The sequence below is a fragment of the Camelina sativa genome, chromosome 5 (assembly GCF_030686135.1).
Source record: "Camelina sativa cultivar CO46 ecotype springtype chromosome 5, ASM3068613v1".
In the NCBI taxonomy this organism is placed as follows: domain Eukaryota; kingdom Viridiplantae; phylum Streptophyta; class Magnoliopsida; order Brassicales; family Brassicaceae; genus Camelina; species Camelina sativa.
Window position 1 is genome coordinate 17716970 of NC_141884.1, and position 19001 is coordinate 17735970.

Consider the following 19001-nt stretch of genomic DNA (forward strand, 5'->3'; position numbering starts at 1 on the left):
CAGCAATGAGGCCTTGCTAAGCACTTTGTATAGAGGAGTTCTCCCAAAGATAAGGATGCTTCTTGATACAGCCTCCAATGGTAACTTCCTCAACAAGAATGTGGAAGAAGGATGAGAATTGGTTGAGAACCTAGCTCAGTCATATGGCAACTACAATGAGGACTATGACAGAACAGTCAGGTTCACCTCTAATGATCAAGAGGACAAGTACAAGAAAGACTTGAAGATGGTCAATGAGAAGCTAGACAAGATCCTCCTTAGCCAACAAAAGACGATTAACTTTATTGGTGAAGAAGAGTGTCAAGTTCAAGAGGGGGAGAGAGAGTTTGCTGAGCTCTATACTATGCAAAACCATGGAGGATTCACAGGTTACAACCAAGGAGGAGGTTTCAAGCAAAACAACCTCTCCTATAGAAGCACTAATGTAGCCAATCCTCAAGATCAAGTCTATCCACCTCAACAGCCTCAACAGCAAAACAACTATGCACCCAAGCAACAACATCAAGTGTTCCAGCCTCAATTGTGTCCCCCTCCAGGGTTTCAGACCTTCCAAGGCCAGGAACAAGACTTAAGAGCAATTATGCAGCAAATGTTGATTGGGCAAGCCAATGGAAAGATTGAGGAGGCTAAACAGTTTGCTGAGTTGAACCAAAGACTAACATCCCAGTATAATGATCTCAACATGAAGTTTGAAGGTCTCAACTCTAGAGTGAAGTATATGGAGAGAAACCTTGCTTCCACTTCAGCTCCCAAGCCTACTCAACTCCCTGGAAAAACTGTTCAAAACCCAAGGAAGTTCACTGCAAAAGCCATTCTTATCCATGAGGAAGAAGTCACTGAGGACAGTGAAGTTCAAGATGGGGAGGATTGGTCATTTCTTGAAGCTCAGAGTGAATATTGTGCAAAGCAGACTGAATCCAGTAGTGCACTCGACCATGTGCTCGAGCCAGCACTCGACCGAGTGTCAGCTCGAGTGGTCGATCGAGTTTAAGAATCTGAAGCTGTTAAGCCTATCAAGTACATTCCTCCTGCTTACAAACCACCTGTACCATTCCCAGGACGTTTCAGGGCACAGAAGCTGAAGGAACTAAGGGAAATCATTGAGAAAAAAGAAATAATGGCTTTGCAACAAGAGGAAGTGAAAGCTTTGAAGGAAGAGGTTGTGATTGAGAAGAAGGAAGTGATACAAGAGGTTATCATTGCTTACCAAGAAGAAGAGATAGGACCTGCCTTGGAACTGTATGCTCCATATCCCCTCTATAAGATTTTCTGCTTGAGATGTCAAAGAAGAAGGCTCATGATCAAGACATGAAGGATTTAAAGGAGATTGGGAAAGCTGTTGTCCAACAAGCTTAAAGATCCAGGCTCAGTCAACCTACCTTGTTCCATCAGCTACATGCACTTCAACAAGTGCCTATGTGATTTAGGAGCTTCAGTGAGTTTGATGCCATACTCAGTGGCTGAAAAGTTGGGATATGAAGATTTGAAAGCCAGCAACTTCTATATCACTCTAGAAGATGGATCCAAGAGGGATGTGGTTGGAGTGATTGATAACTTCCCAGTCAAGAAAGGAGAAGCTAGAATCCCAACTGACTTGTGATAATGAGCATGGAGAATGAGCCTGAAGACCCTCTTATCTTGGGAAGGCCATTTTTAGCCACAGTTGGGGCTGTAATTGATGTCAAGATGGGGACTATCAAGCTCCACATCACTGAAGATTTCATCATGAAGTTTGACATCAATAACATAACCAACTTGCCACCCATCAATGATAAACCCTTTTATTATTAAAAGAAAAGGTTGTCATGAGGTCACAAGTGAAGTGGCAACTCCAAAGGCTAAGCTCTCCCTTCAAGAAGAATCAGTGGAAAATCTCAAGGGTTCAGTTCAAGAGTTGACTGATATGGTGAAGGATCTCCAAGTCAAGCTAAACAAGAGGTCCTTGAAGAAGGCAAGAACCAAGACTCAAGATTAAGAAGAAACAAGGGTTATGTGTGAAGGGTGAAATGATCAGGATCAGTTTCACAGTGATCAAGAAGTGCCAGGGAGGATTTCATGACCTCCTTGATATCTAAACCAAGACTGAATAGGCATCAAAAGTCAAGCTTAGTGACTTTAAACAAGCTCACTAGGGAGGAAGTCCCTAAGGTATCATTGTACATATGCTTTATTTTCCTTGTAGTTTTGATTTCTTTTGTTTTATGTTTGTGTTGGGCAGGTTTTTTAATGAAAGTGTAGATGGTTTTGGAGAGATTGTACTTGTGGAAGTAGACTCGCAAGCCCACTCGACCGGCCCACGAGAGGTACTCGACCGAGTTATGAAGAAACTAAGGCCCACTCGATTCCCATTTCTCTTGAATGATCGAGTGGGGGGAGAAAAAGAAGAAATTTTTTTGAATTTCAAACTTTGGTCAAGGAGCTCGACCACGTGCAGTCGAGTGTGGGGTCGAGTGGGCAGCAAAAAACAAGTCAAAGATTCCCATTTCAAATTTGAATGGTATGGACGCTCCACCCTTGTCTCCTTATCCCCTTAGCTTCTTTATATAGAGCTAAACTCGATCCTATGCTTCTCAGACTCTCTCATTTTGCTCAATAACAATTAAAATCTAGCTTAAAATCTCTCTCAAGTTCATCTTTTTGCTCAAAGCTTAGCTCTTTTTGTTTTTGGTTACTAACCTATTAATTTTGAGTTTTGAGTTTATTCCTTTCAAGTTCTCTTCAAGAATGTCTTCAAGGTCCACAAGAATGTCTCAACAGGTCCGCTGATCGCTCTCTAGGCCGTCATGATGCACACCTTGCATCAGGGAAAGAAGCTGCCGGAAGCACTCGACCTACTACTCGAGCAGGCACACGACCGAGTGCTAGCTCGAGTAAGCGGTCGAGTGAGGTTGCGAGAGAGAAACATCAGTCAGCTGAGGAAGACCCTGAGCGAACTGAGAGTGAAGAAGAGATGGAGTTCACTCTTAGGGAGCACATGAGGAGAAACAAGGCAAAAGGGAAGAGGCCAGCAGTTGAGGTTGAACAAGAGGATGTTAATGAAGAGAGTGAAGAAGAAGATGAAGAAGAAGAGGGCGAAGATGATGGAGAAGACAATCTTGTGGCTTAACTCAAAGGCAGCTTTATGAAGCCTTCATGAAGATGCAGTTCCTGGGGAATAGATACCCACACAAGGAAACCATGGAGAAGCTAGGCATTGATGAAGAAGTGGAATTTCTTTTTGAGAGTGCAGCCTAACCAAGTTCATGGGGCTTTGCATGGAAGGGTATATAAAGAAGAAAGCTGTGAGTTTCTAGCCAAAATTAAGTTGCATTGCTACCTAAAGAAAGAAAAAGGAGTTTTGGACCTGGTCATGTTGACTTCACTATCAAGAGAAAGAAGTATGAGCTTTCATGAAGAAGATAGCCAATATCTTTGGCTTTGAAGTTGGTAGTGAGAGGAGCATGTAGTGACCCTCACCAAGGGGTAAATTTTCAACGTCAAACTGAAGTCCAAAAGACGAGAAAAGAAGGCTGTAAGAAGAGCTGAAAGTTTGATGAAGGAAAGTCCGAGAAAAGTTTAACGGATCAAGAATTGGCCGAGTCGTCCGAGACGTACCGCCCGTGTCGTCCGAGATGCATCGTCCGGCAGTCGCCAAGAAATGCCGAGAGTACCGAGGACCCGAGGAAATTGTCGAGTACTCGAGGAAGTTGTCGAGTACACGAGAGAGTTGTCGAGTACCCGAGAGAGTTGTCAAGTACCCAAGAGAGTTGCCAAGTACTCGAGGAAGTTGTCGAGTACTCGAGGAAGTGTCGAGTACCCGAGGAAGTTGTCGAGTACTCGAGGGAGTTGCCGAGAGCACCAAAGGAAGTTGCCGATAGATGCCGAGAGTGCCCGAGAGAGCTGCCGAGGATCGACGACGGCCGACCGAGGATATTAAAAAGTCTTCCCCACCAAAAGTCGTTTAAGTTCAAGAAAGTTAGTGGGATTAATATTTTAATCATGAAGACTTAGTGGAGTTAGTGGGATTAATATTTTAATCATGAAGACTTAGTGGAGTTTAGTGGAGGATTAAAAAATTCAAGGAAGTTAAGTGGAAATCAAGGTGGCTAACCGAAACTCTTTCCAAGTGTTGAGTGTTACTCTAATACACACTAATGAGGAGAGTGCATGCGACATGCATTGGTCGACTCCACCGCCCAACCACTCTATAAATAGACTCTCATTTCTCCCATTTTCGCACAAATGAAGAAGGGGTAAGTTGAGAGAAATAAGAGAGAAAGAAAAAAATAGTGGGTGTTTGCGAGAGAAAGAAGAAGGTGTTTGCCGAGAGAAAGAAGGAAGGTGCAAGAGAAGACTATCGACCAACTGACCGCAAAGATAGATCGATTAGGAAATCGATTCTAACCGAAGGAGAGATCCGAGTAGCCGCGAGAAAAGCCCTCATCAAAGGAGATCATTCATCGGCGGTTTACTGTGAGTTCAGGCACATATTTGCATTGGCTTAGATGGAGAATTAAAGACATCCATCTAGTGCGCAGTTTTGCATGTTGCATGTAGATGCATTTACTTGAAGTTCTTTTATGTTTTCCTGTTTAAAATGCATGTGCGGTGAGGTTGTGCTAGTTGCTAGATCGAAATGATCTAGTAACAAAGGCGAGAATTGGTTAAGATACTTGTAAGATTATGGGTTTTAAAACCATACAAACTCAAGTATGAACTTCGGTGAGATCTTAAGCGTTAAGTCCCGAGGAAATTTCGGCTAAACGTTTGTAAGATTTGGTATTGCTATCCTTCCCATTCCGTGCCACATGCAGCCCGCGACATGCAACCCATGTTCGTGTGTGTGCAGGGTTGGTCACGAAGAGCTCGGAGGTTACTGGGCTCGCTACCCTGGCCGAGGCTATCTACACGACGGTGTGGCTTGGACTGATATCCAAACGCTTGCCTTTGTGGTTGCGATTTGGAGAATTCATGAGGGGTTAGGGAAAGGGATGCATATCGGGCCCAAATATATTGAAACTTGTTAAAAACTGATGTTTTATTTCAAGTTATGTTGTTGCATGTTGTTGTATGTTGTTGAATGTAGTCGCGATTGATGGTAGAGTGATTTTGCTTAGCTTATTTGCTTCCGCATGTTAACTCTGTTCGTGGTTGTGATGTTTTGCTTGCTTGCATGTTAATCGCTTGCTTGATCGTTGAATGCTTATGCTTGCATGTTATTTATCTATGCTTGCATGTCGCTTAGTTATGTTCGCATGTTGTTGTATTTGCGTGCATGTTGTTTGTTAATGGGGAATTGGGGTTTGGATTTATTTCTCTGCAGGAACCCTGAGCTCACTAAGTAATCTTAGATTACTTATGATAATATTGTTGTTCTGCAGGTAACCCTAGAGGGAACCTAGAGGGCGTGGTGAACGATTAGGACTCCGGAGTAGTTTTCTTTTTGGTGTCTATTGTAAAATTCAAAGTATGTTTATTTGCGAACCAAACTTTGGCACTAAGCCCTGCGAACCATTTTGTGTAATCGGTTGTAGTAACTCTTTTAAGTAATAATGCATTCGTATTTTCTTTTAAAACGAGCGAGTCGTACTGATATAGACTTAGTCCGAGTCGGCTCAAAGCACGGCATGTCTGTAGGGTTGCAAAGCCTTAAGGATGTGTCGTGTGGTCGGGAACCTCGCCGAGGGACTGGTCGAAGGGCCTAATTTGTTCTCGCACTCGGCCGGACCTTTGACGAACGTTCCCATAGTAGCGCTTCGGTGCCGTCCGATGGCCGGGGTGGTCATAGCGCGGTTTGGGTGCGTTAAAACGGTGGTATCAGAGCATGGTTATGATGCTATATAGGACTCGCATTTTCAAATGATTTATCGAGTCAATGGTCGCAATAGACACTTAGGATAATCCGGATCGTTCATCACTTAGGGTTAGATGGGATTAAGTAAACCCTTTATTGATCGTGGATGCTGATGTCTCGTCAAGGATCCGAAAGGTCTAGGTCGACGCATCGTTCACCGGACACAGGGAGGGGTTCAAGTCAGCAGTTTGGTCGGGAGGAATGGGGTTCGCATTTTGATGTTGCGCAAGGGGAAGAGTCGTTCCCAGAAATGTATGGGCCGAACATGTTTATGCCGGAGTGGAGTGTACCTGCGCGACGCCAAGATATTCACCATCAAGTTCAAATAGAATTAGTACATCGGAGGGTATGTACCCCGCCAGGGTTTTCACCGTTTGGACCGTTCGCCGCCTATCCAACTCAGAACATGCCGAGGGAAGATCGAGCGCATGGAGAAGGACCGAGTGTGCAGAATGTGCCCGAGACCCAGCAGACACTTAAGATGGTCCAAGAACCTCTTGAATCATATGATCCAGCAACAGCAGCAGGATCAAGCAAACCGTGCAGCAGAAGATCCATCCGACCAGTTTCTAAAACGGGTAATGTTGTTGCGGAACATAGGATTTCGTAAATTCAAAGGAGACCCGAATGTTGTATTAGCAGACGCATGGATAAAAGACATGGAAAATAATTTTGAGATGACAAGGTTTCCGGAGGAGTTTAGGAGACCAGTAGCAGTTAATTTTCTTGGAAGAAGATGCTCATGCGTGGTGGGATACCGTAGTTTCTCGTTACCCGATTTCAGACTGTAACGTGGGGAATCTTTAAGAAAGAGTTCAAGCTAAAATATTTTCCACCAGAGTCACGCGACCGATTGGAGAGTCAGTTTCTGCAACTAGAACAGGGAGAAATGACTGTTCGAGCGTATGGAAATTTTCACAAGACTTCGGAGGTATCTGTATCAAGGAAATGATGTATGAGTTAGCGATGGCCTGAGATTCTTTAACGGACTCAGGCTAGATATTAGAGGAAGGTTGCACGCTGTGACTTACCGCAGTGTCGAGGAAGTAGAAGAGAGAGCGGTAAGTGTTGAGGAAGCCATCGAAAAAGAAAAAGAGATTGCAACTCAGGAGAAAAAGAAGGAACCCGTCCAGCAGCCTAAGATTGTGAACACCCGGAAGGTGAATCAAGTAGCAGGACGAAATTGGGCGCAGGCCGCGGTAAGGTTAAGATGAACGTTAGCCAAGGAGGTAGTAAGCTGCGCAACATGGATCCGAGGGGATTCTATGTGTGTGGGCAAGTTGGGCATTTCGCTCGAGCTTGTCCGACTGTCGAGGAAACAAAGAGTAACAACTTGTCAACCGTCACGTGTTTCTACTGTGGCGAGTTAGGACCACTATGCGAACTCATGTCCGTTGAAGCCGGCCAAACCGAACGCCAAACTGTGAACCGTGCCCAGACAGCAAACCAAGTGAAGGAACCCCCAGCGAAGAAGCAAGCAACCCCAGCAAATGTTTTAGGAGTAGAGCCACCCAAACCTCCGCAGGCCGCGAAGGGCCATATAACAGGTTTGATTAGGTTCTAACTCTCTTGTGATTGTTAGTGATTGTTTGTGTACTTGTGTGGTTAGTTTTAGCATTGCATTTTGTTATATTTGCTTGCGTTTAGGAACATTACTTGTTGGTGGTAACCCCACACATGTCTCGATTCGGGAGCGTCCAATAGATTTGTGACTCCCGAAGTGGTTGAGCAAGTTTGGAGACTCTTGTGTGAGGAGGAAGAGGTGAACATCAACGTCTACACTGCTGGTAATCATCCACCGCTGAAGACATGAAGAAGGGTCAAGGAAGTGTCGATAGTCTTGCAAGATACGAACCTCCCGGTAAATCCTTTGGTGATGCCATTGGATAGGTTCGATGCTATTTTGGGAATGGATTGGTTATCGGAACACCAAGCCCATATAGACTGCAGCAGGAGCATAGTTATATTTGAAAATGGAGGAAGGACCCCTCTAGTTTTCAATGGATCAGCCCAAGTAAAAACGGCATACTTCGCATCGGCAGTAAGGATTGGAAGATCGATTAAGGAAGATGAAGTCTATTTAGTCACTCTGCCCGCCATGGGAGGAGAGGACAAGGAAGGCATGGAAGTTGAGGACATTGCCGTGGTCAAGGACTTTGAGGACGTGTTTAGGCCATTGGAAGGATTTCCTCCACCAAGGAGCCATCCTTTTACCATAAATTTGGAGCCTGGAGCTACCCCAATTGCTAAGGCACCATATCGCATGGCACCAGCCGAGTTGGCTGAACTCAAGACTCAGTTAGAGGACTTGTTGGAAAAGGGGTTTTATACGACCAAGTTCGTCGCCATGGGGAGCCCCAGTGCTGTTCGTCAAGAAGAAGGACGGAAGCATGCGATTATGTATTGATTACCGAGGAATCAATAACATAACCATCAAGGACAAGTATCCATTGCCAAGAATCGATGAGCTGTTAGACCAGCTGAGAGGAGCGAGTTGGTTTTCGAAGATTGATTTAGCCTCCGGCTATCATCAAATCTCGATTGCGGAACAAGATGTGATGAAGACAGCATTTCACACGAGATATGGCTAGTATGAGTTTGTGGTAATGCCGTTTCACTACAGGAATGTGGGTATTAATAGCGGCTGTTAAACGCTATGAGTTCACAATTATAGCGTTTCCTAAAACGCTCTAAGATCGCCCGTTATAGTAGGTCGGACACTTTAATAGCGGATTGTTGGTGTGCTATAACTAACTATACAACGATAGCATTGTCTGCTGTGCAATTGTTAATATTTATAATAACGTTATACAAATATTATTAAAAATCATTAATTTGATTTTACCTATAGCAAAAATAGCAAATGTTTCGTGTTATTAATTTGTTTTTAAATTATTCAAAAAAATTTTATTAAAAAGAATTACAAATTATTTGTTATTTAAAATAAAAATTTTATTTTGAATATTTGTTAAAAACAATTAAAATTAATACAAAATATATAAATATTTAAGTGTTTAGAAAACTATAACAAATTTCATTGTTTACAAAAAAAACACAAACACCTATCAATCTACCACTAACATGCCTTCACAATCATCCCTAACATAAACACTATCATCATCACAAGCTTCATCATCCAAATCATCGACTTCTTGGACAGGAAAAGGTGACTTCTTGGACTGCTATAGCCACAATCTCTTTTAGACTTGTCTCTCTTTGTCCTTCACAACTCACGACAGCTCTTCATCGTTCTTTGCTCTTTTGCTCTGTTCTTCTTAAGCTTTCAGCTTTCCTCTTTTCTGCATATAAACAATCTCCAAGAGTCAATACACATACATACATAAACACACAAAGGTTAATACTTTATTGTAATTCCAAGCAAATATCATAGAACTTAATCAGTAAAGAGAAAGACTAACCGAAATTGTCTTCTAGCATAAAACAGAACAATGATTAAAGATTCAAAAGTATCCAAGTGAATCGTGACAAGAATCAGCTGCTCAATAACTAGGCATGAAAATAAATTTATATCACTGAAATAACAATGATTCCAGAAGAAGCCTATTATTTAACTCTTGCAGAATACACTGGTCAAATTGAGTTACATGGTGATAAGAGAAATTTTTGATATTACCTCCATAAGTCTTTGTTTTCAGGGTCATTAAACCCCCTCAATGGACCATCATCAACGGTGAACCATTCAAACAGAAAGTATAGTGTGCATAACCATCTGAGCCGGTCTTGCTGTTGTTGCTGAGGTGTAGAGGAAACGGTTTCACCAGACAACAATCGTGCACACCACTGAAGCTCCTAGAAGCTGATCTTGATGATTCAACAGGTATGTCTTTAGCTGACTACCTCGCTTGGTCAAATAGTTCATCAACAATCTTTTGGTTTCTTAGGATCTTGTACCATCATCCCACTATAACATAAACACACAATCCAAAAAATTCATTAATAGCTACACAAATTTATACCGTCTCAAGATAAAACAAGAATTTCAAGAACGATCTCAGATATACACAAGAATGGTCATCCCTACATTATCAAAAATGCAACACAAAACCCTAATAGAGTACATATATAAAATTATAAACACTACCTGCAACAAGAGAATGAAAAGCATATGCGTACTAGACAGAAGAAGCAAGCACGAATCAGAGCTCTATATAAAAACAAAGTAATATGATAAATAATATCACAACTAACATAACATAATATCACAACTCAACATCAATCAGAGCATCAACAAACACAGCAACGTGCAAAAGGGATGACAAAACAGCGAGCAACGGCGATTTCACCCTGAATTTTGAGCTAGAACCTTAGAATCAGATCTATGGAAATAAGAAGGTGAAAAGTCTCACGTGTGGCTCAATGGGTTCCCCGTTGATGTTTCAACGAAACTCGATCTGTTCCCGCCAACGTTGGTCACGGCGAATCCATCGTGATATGAGGCTTTAGATTGCTTGGTTTTTGGTTCTCGGTAGGGTTTCGAAGAATTTCGAAGAAGAAGAAGAAGAAGAAGAAGAAGAAGATAATGAAAGAGATGATAAAGACAAGGGGGAAGAAGTTTTAACCAAACGAAAAAAAAAAGAAGAGATTTTAGCCGTTAGATTTAACTCATCAACGGTGAGGATAAGCCAAAGTCCAATCCGCGTCTCTATGGATTAGCCAATAAGAGGTTTTCTCCTTTATTTTGTTTTTTTATTTAGTTTTATAATTTTTTGTTTTAGTTTTGATGTATGAGTATTAAAGGTTTAGACTTTATAATATAGGGTTTGGAATTTAAGTTTTAGGAATTGAGAATTTTAGGTTTGAATATATATGATAATTGAATTGATAATTTAGAGATTAATATATAAGTAACAAGATATATATATATTAAAAAGATTGAAATGTATTAAATATATATATGTTACACATAACTGATTTTATAATTAATTTGTATATTTGTAATATTATATTTATTCATATTTTATGTTATTATTATTACAAAATAATTTTTAATACATTTTATTTTGTTAATTTATAAATAATGAATTTTGTTTCAAGATTGAACTCTAAAACCCTAAACTCTATACCCTAAACCCTATACCCTATACCCTAAACCCTAAACCATTAAGGATATATGGTTCAATCTTGAAACACATTCATTATTTTCAATTAACAAAATAAATTTAATGCAATAAAAAACATTAAAACTTTTCACTTAAATTATGTTTAGAAATTATGAACCTATGAGACATTAGTATATTAGTATATTTTTTTTATTACATGTTACATTAGTTAATTGTATAATCCATAGTTACTTGTATATATGTTTGACCCAAAAAAAAAAAAAGTTACTTGTATATATATTTTAATTTTGTGTTATGTATTATATATATGTCTATATATTTTTAAAATTTTGTGTTTCGATGGTTTTATTTGTATTTCATTAATTTAATTAATAAAATATGTTTAAGATTGAACCTAATTTAATTAATACGTAGTTTGTTTTTAAATTGTCAAAGTATTCATTGAAATTATAGAATAATTCAATGCTTTAGTTGTCCAATTAGAAATATTAACTACACGGTTAATTCCACATATTAATTTGTCATATTTGAGGTTTTTCTTGGTTAGCAATTTAAAGGTAGTTGTATGTACTTCTAAATGTACAGTCTAATGAAATTAAACCATAAAAAATAAACATTGTCGAAACATATTCCAGGGAGTAGTCATTGAATCAAAGTATTTTTTTTTTCCCTTTTTATTTGGTCTTGAATCAAATATTTAAAGCTTAACATTTTAAAGTAAACAAAATATCCAAAGGGAGTAGTCAAGTCATTAAATCAAGTATCCAAAGCTTAAATTTCTAAAGTAAAGCCACAAGTTTTTCCTTTCAGTATTGGTTTTTGAACCTGCACATAGACACAGTAGAAAATAACAGTCATTAAAATTGATGCACATAAAGAGATTATGCAGATGAGGATTTGACACTACTTCTCGTGTAGTTCCTTAATAAGTGTTTCTTGTTCTTTGCTAAAGGAACTCACTCTCTTTCTGGTGATTCTGTTTCAAAATCAATAGATAAAAGCCGTTAATCACAGATCCATCGGATGAGAACAGGGCTAGTTAATGCTAATGACAAATATTATAAGAAAGCATCCAGTCAAAATATTATACAAAGAGATAAATTAAGAAGGCATAGACAGAGACATAAATTGTTAGAAAAACTAGAGATCGGAACGTATAACCTGTAGCAAGGATCCCATAGTCTATACTCGACTTCTTGTCAGCAGTTAACAATCACAAGACCCTCAATCTAAATCTGGAACTGGAACTCTCAATTCCAAGAGTCAGCAGACAGCAACTTTCACAAATTTTAGAAACTAAAACAGATATCATAGTCGCTGCCATCTCATTGCCTCAACAAATTTATTTTGCCAAATCAACAAATTTTGGAATCATTGACTAATCAAAAACAAGAATGAATAGAGTAACCACAAAATCCAGAAAATTCCCAATCATCAAAGCTAGACTCACTGACACTGGTTAAGCCATGCCTTACATTATCAGTTTTCCTCCATCAAGAATATAACAAAGCTTCATATAATCTGTCGAGTAATTTTCTCAACAGGAAAAGAAGAATAATCACCGAGATTTGTTGAATGTATTGAGCTTGAGTCTGTGAAATGAGAATTGTTGAATGTATCACCCTTTTCACAATGAGAAACCAAAATCAGAGATTCAAAGAAGAAACATGAGCAAACAAGATACAAGTCAATTTCTATAGATATTGTACTCATGAAATATATCATCTTACAACTCCACACAGAATCTAAAGGCATGTCATCACTTCTAATCAACAAGAGTTCTTACAATAGCAAGTCTAATAAGTGATAAGCAAATAATCAAGTCTGAAAATCAAAAGCAAATTGGACCTGAAACCGTGCGACGACCCGACGGAGAGAGATCGAGCTACTACTTTGCAAAATATGATTGAGAAGAAGGGAAGCCGCCATTGTCGAGTTCAGAAGAGATTGTAAACTGAGAGGGATCGAGAGTGAAAGATTTGACAAACAAATTGGGATCAAGTTTCGAATCGAGTTTCAGAACGGGTTCAGATCAAGTTTCAGCGAGACAGAAGAGAGAAGAAGCAGAGGAGAAGGAAGAAGCTTCGAAAGGAGAACCATCGTCTCTTTGTCACCGGTATCAGCAACGAGAATCAAAAGCTCTCGATCTCTTCCACGATTGGCCATCACAGTTGCCGGCTTCTCGTCTCCTATCGCCGAGCAACTCAAGTCGGAGAAGAAGAAGAAAGGAGAGTGAAAGAAGAGAGAAGAGGTGGCTGTTTAACGAGAAATTCAACCTAATCGATCTATTTCTCTTTTAATTCTTTTTTTTCCTCTAAGACGGATTGAGATGGAAAGAGAGTGAAAGAAGAGACAAATAAATTAGGATCGAATGTAAGGTTTCCAATCGAGTTTCAGAGAGAAAGAGAGAGAAGAGATGGCCAAAGTGTTTCACCCAGTAATAATTAATGTAACCCTAATCGAATATTCCTCTTGTAATTTTTTTTCTATTTTTTTTTTTGTGTAGTAACTTATAAATTTTTTGGAGGCAACGAAAATTTTCACTTTCCCCGTTACCTCTAAGATAACGTTTTATTATCATTTATGCTATTGTAGAACTAAAAACTAGGCACCACTACAAAATGTTTTCGCGGTAATCCTATAATAAGCGTTTGTCTTATTAGAAACGCTATGCAAATTTTCTCAAAACTCAACTATAGCAAAACTATTAAAAACACTATATTCTAATGCTATTAATACCCTTATTTCCCTGTAGGGTTTGGACTTACCAATGCACCGGCGGCATTCATGCGATTGATGAATGAAGTTTTCCACGATTATCTGGATTGATTCGTGATAATATTCATCGATGACATCCTGATATATTCGCGTCAGTGCGGAGGAGCACGCGGAGCATTTGAAGAAGGTTTTGGAGAGGCTAAGAGGAATGAAGCTGTTCGCTAAGTTCAGTAAGTGTAAGTTTTGCAAAGGGAAATTGGATTTCTAGGACACCAAGTTTCGGAGTAAGGTGTGTCCGCCGACCCAGAAAAGATTGCCGCAATACAGGATTGGCCGAAGCCAACGACCGCATCGGAAGTTAGAAGTTTCTTAGGCCTTGCAGCCTATTACCGGAAGTTCGTAAAAGGGTTTTCATCTATCGCGAAGCCTTTGACGCGACATACCGGGAAAGGAGTACCTTTTATATGGAGCGAGGAGGTAGAAGAAGCTTTCAGGAAGTTAAAGGGAGCGCTGACATCGGCCACCAGTGTTAGCCTACCTGAGCCAAATCAACCATATTCTGTGTTACAGACGCATCAAGAGTTGGAGTTGGATGTGTGTTGATGCAAGGAGATAGGGTGATTGCCTATGCATCTAGACAGTTAAGAAGCATGAAGAGAACTACCCCACACATGACCTGGATATGGCAGCTGTAGTGTTTGCATTAAGGATATGGAGATCATATTTGTATGGAGAAGCTGTTCAGGTATTTACAGACCACCAAAGTCTTAAGTACTTGTTCACGCAACCAGACCTTAATTTGCTCCAGAGGAGATGGATGGAATTCGTAGCCGACTACGATTTAAAGATCCAGTACCACCCAGGCAAAGGCTAATGTAGTAGCGGATGCGCTAAGCCGAAGAAGGGACACAAGTTGATGTCGAGAAGGACGTGGAGTCTTTAGCTGAAGAATTGAAGAAAGTAAAGCTTTTAGCCTTGAAGGAGAATCTAGTGAGCCGTTGTGTTTTCAAGCCGTAACTCAAGCGAGCCGGTTACATCGAATTCGCGAAGAACAACCCAAAGACGAGAACCTGAAGAAGATCATCGAGGAGTTGAAGAGTTCAGAAGGACCAAATGCTAGTGGTTATCATCTAGCTGATGATGACACTTTACTCTCAATGGGAGAGTAACTGTACCAGACCGGAACGGACTACGAGAGGAGATATTAGGATCTGCTATAGCTCAGCGTTAAGTATACACCCGGGGAGCACCAAGATGTACAAAGATGTGCGTAGGTACTACCATTGGCCTGGACTGAAGAGAGCAGTAGCAAAATGGGTAAGCCAATGTGACTCATGTCAACGGATCAAGGTAGAGCATCAAGTGCAGCAGGATTGCTTCGCAACTTGCCCATACCGACTTGGAAATGGGACTCTATTTTGATGGATTTCATTACCAGCCTACAATAAGAAAGGGGCGAACCAATGATGCAGTATGGAAGTGGTTGATCGTTTAACCAAGGTAGCCCAATTGGTTCCAGTAAGGAGTACGGACCAAGCACCCGTTTTGGCAGAGAAGTATGTTTGATGAAATTTTGAAGCTTCATGGAGTGCCAGCAAACATTGTCTCTGATCGCGACCCGAAGTTCGCATCAATATTTTGGCAAGATTTGCAGAGAGCATTAGGAACGGATGTTCATATGAGCACCTCATTTCACCCAGAGACTGACGGGCAGACGGAGAGGACAATCCGAACCATAGAGGACATGATCCGACTATGTGCGCTGGAATGGTCATCAGATTGGGAGAAGAATCTGCCATTAGTTGAGTTTGCGTATAACAACAGCTATCACTCGAGTACCGGCATGTCGCGATTTGAAGCCATGTACGGAAGGCCGTGTAGAACGCCTTTGTGTTGGACGGAAGTTGGAGAGCGGACAACTTTCAATCACAAGTTGATTGGTGAGACAACGGAGAAGATCAAGTTTATTCGTGAAAGCATGAGGAAAGCACAAGACCGCCAGAAGAAATACGCAGACCTTAAGAGGCGAGAAGTGGAGTTCGAAGTTGGAGACATGGTGTATTTGAAGGTTGCACCACAAAAGGGGAAGGATCGTTTTGGCAAAGTGGGAAAGCTTGCGGTAAGGTTTATTGGACCGTACCGGATTGAGAAAAGAGTTGGCGAGGTAGCCTATCGGTTATCAATGCCCGAGGTTATGCGAGTGCATAAAGTATTCCACGTTTCACAATTACGGAAGCATGTGCCAGATCCTAACATGATTGTGCCCGAGCCTATCGAGGAGTTGGAGCCAAATCTCACATACCCTGAAGGACCGTTTGGAATAGGGCAAAGGAGGACCCGGAAGTTGAAGAACAGAAGCATTCCTCAAATCCAAGTGTTCTGGGGAAAGCAGAACCGTAAGGTCACCACATGGGAAGACGAGGACAAGATCCGTGCCAAGTATCCTCAGTTATTTGTCATGAAGATGAAGAAGAACCATCAGAACCCTATGGTATTCGGGACGAATTCTATTAAGAGGGGGAGAATGTAGTGACCCTTACCAAGGGGTAAATTTTCAACGTCAAATTGAAGTCCAAAAGACCGAGAAAAGAAGGCAGTAAGAAGAGCTGAAAGTTTGATGAAGGAAAGTCCAAGAAAAGTTTAACGGATAGAGAATTGGCCGAGTCGTCCGAGATGTACCGCCCGTGTCGTCCGAGACGCATCGTCCGGCAGTCGCCGAGAAACGCCGAGAGTACCGAGGACCCAAGGAAATCGTTGAGTACTCGAGGAAGTTGTCGAGTACCCGAGAGAGTTGTCGAGTACCCGAGAGAGTTGCCAAGTACTCGAGGAAGTTGTCGAGTACTCGAGGAAGTGTCGAGTACCCGAGGAAGTTGTCGAGTACTCGAGGGAGTTGCCGAGAGCGCCGAAGGAAGTTGCCGATAGATGCCGAGAGTGCCTGAGAGAGCTGCCAAGGATCGACGACGGTCGACCGAGGATATTGAAAGTCTTCCCCACCAAAAATCTCTTAAGTCCAAGAAAGTTAATGGGATTAATATTTTAATCATTAAGACATAGTGGAGTTAGGTGGATTAATATTTTAATCATGAAGACTTAGTGGAGTTTAGTGGAGGATTTAAAAATTCAAGGAAGCTAAGTGGAAATCAAGGTGGCTAACCGAAACTCTTCCAAGTGTTGGGTGTTACTCTAATACACACACTAATAAGGAGAGTGCATGCGACATGCATTGGTCGACTCCACCGCCCAATCACTCTATAAATAGACTCTCATTTCTCTCATTTTCGCACAAATGAAGAAGGGGTAAGTTGAGAGAAATTAAGAGAGAAAGAAGAAAAGAGTGGGTGTTTGCGAGAGAAATAAGAAGGTGTTTGCGAGAGAAAGAAGAAGGTGCAAGAGAAGACTATCGACCAACGACCACAAAGATAGATCGATAAGGAAACTGATTCTAACCGAAGGAGAGATCCGAGTAGCCGCGAGAGAAGCCCCATCAAAGGAGATCATTCGTTGGCGGTTTACTGTGAGTTCAGGCACATATTTGCATCGGCTTAGATGGAGAATTATAGACATCCATTTAGTGCGCGGTTTTGCATGTTGCATGTAGATACATTTACTTGAAGTTCTGTTATGTTTTCTTGTTTAAATGCATGTGCGGTGAGGTTGTGCTAGTTGCTAGATCGAAATGATCTAGTAACAAAGGCGAGAATTGGTTAAGATACTTGTAAGATTATGGGTTTTAAAACCATACAAACTCAAGTATGAACTTCGGTGAGTTCTTAAGCGTTAAGTCCGCGAGAAATTCCGGCTAAACGTTGTAAGATTTGGTATTGCTATCCTTCCCATTCCGTGTCACATGCAGCCGCGACATGCAACCCATGTTCGTGTGTGTGCAGGGTTGGTCACGAAGAGGTCGGAGGTTACTGGACTCGCTACCCTGGCTGAGGCTATCTACACGACGGTGTGGCTTGGACTGATATCCAAACGCTTGCCTTTGTGGTTGTGATTTGGAGAATTCATGAGGGGTTAGGGAAACGGATGCATACCGGACCCAAATATATTGAAACTTGTTAAAAACTGATGTTTTATTTCAAGTTATGTTGTTGCATGTTGTTGTATGTTGTTGAATGTAGTCGCGATTGATGGTAGAGTGATTTTGCTTAGCCTATTAGCTTCCGCATGTTAACTCTGTTGGTGGTTGTGATGTTTTGCTTGCTTGCATGTTAATCGCTTGCTTGATCGTTGAATGTTTATGCTTGCATGTTATTTATCTATGCTTGCATGTCGCTTAGTTATGTTCGCATGTTGTTGTATTTGCGTGCATGTTGTTTGTTAATGGGGAATTGGGGTTTGGGATTTATTTCTCTGCAGGAACCCTGAGCTCACTAAGTAATCTTAGATTACTTATGATAATATTGTTGTTCTGCAGGTAACCCTAGAGGGAACTAGAGGGCGTGGTGAACGATAGGACTCCGGAGTAGTTTTCTTTTTGGTGTCTATTGTAAAATTCAAAGTATGTTTATTTGCGAACCAAACTTTGGCACTAAGCCCTGTGAACCATTTTGTGTAATCGGTTGTAGTAACTCTTTTAAGTAATAATGCATTCGTATTTTCTTTTAAAACGAGCGAGTCGTACTAATATAGACTTAGTCCGAGTCGGCTCAACGCACGGCATGTCTGTAGGGTTACAAAGCCTTAAGGATGTGTCTTGTGGTCGGGAACCTCGCCGGGGGACTGGTCGAAGGGCCTGATTTGTTCTCGCACTCGGCCGGACCTGTGACGAACATTCCCATAGTAGCGCTTCGGTGCCGTCTGATGGCCTGGGTGGTCATAGCGCGGTTTGGGGGCGTTACAAGCATGGCCATACAAAGAGAAGAACTCTATGCTGTTTGGGCAACCATTGGAGATAACATCACCTACTCATCCTCCAAGACCAAGAGTTCTAAGATAAGAAGCCCAGTCCTAAGTTACTTCCACAAGGCCTTAGCAAACACCTTCTTTGCTAGGAAGGAAACTGGAAATCTCAATGAGGGTGAACTCAAGATGTTTGACATGGCTCTCAATGGAATCATCCTTAAGGCAAGAGATGGAACCATCATCCTTGGGAGCAGTGTGGAGACTGATATTGCAATGGTGCTCATTGACCACATGATCTATTTGAGAAGCTGGGTGGGCAAGCTGCACAATAAAGGCTCAAAGGGAGCCCTAACCATTAGAGGCATCATCACTCCAATACTACTAGCTGCTAAGGTGCCACTTGATGCACTCCAGTTGATGCACTTGATGCACCTGATGCCAAGATGGATTGATTCCAACTATCTCACCTATACCCTAATACTAGCAAAGGAGATGCATCAAGGAAATCACCTTTTCAATTT

The 19001-nt window shown here is 41.3% G+C and overlaps 1 protein-coding gene and 1 long non-coding RNA gene across 3 annotated transcripts; one reads left to right on the top strand and one right to left on the bottom strand.

Moving 5' to 3' along the window:
• Nucleotides 1-7709: 7709 nt before the first annotated feature.
• LOC147943890 (uncharacterized) lies at nt 7710-8240 on the top strand. The gene has a single exon (XM_087512404.1). The coding sequence runs from the start codon at nt 7710-7712 to the stop codon at nt 8238-8240; it is 531 nt and encodes a 176-aa protein (XP_087368530.1).
• A 3368-nt stretch (nt 8241-11608) lies between these two features.
• LOC147943891 (uncharacterized) lies at nt 11609-13321 on the bottom strand. 2 transcript variants are annotated; one of them, XR_015557306.1, is made up of 4 exons: nt 12763-13321; nt 12477-12537; nt 11822-11890; nt 11609-11739 (listed from the first exon to the last, which is right to left on the bottom strand). It is a non-coding gene; the product is annotated as an uncharacterized LOC147943891 (long non-coding RNA). The 2 variants fall into 2 exon arrangements; XR_015557307.1 differs by having other exon boundaries at nt 12390-12537; nt 12763-12958.
• Nucleotides 13322-19001: the final 5680 nt, after the last annotated feature.

Excerpts from the sequence above, each read along its gene's own strand:
- LOC147943890 (XM_087512404.1), top strand. The coding sequence starts at position 7,710 with ATGCCATTGGATAGGTTCGATGCTATTTTGGGAATGGATTGGTTATCG.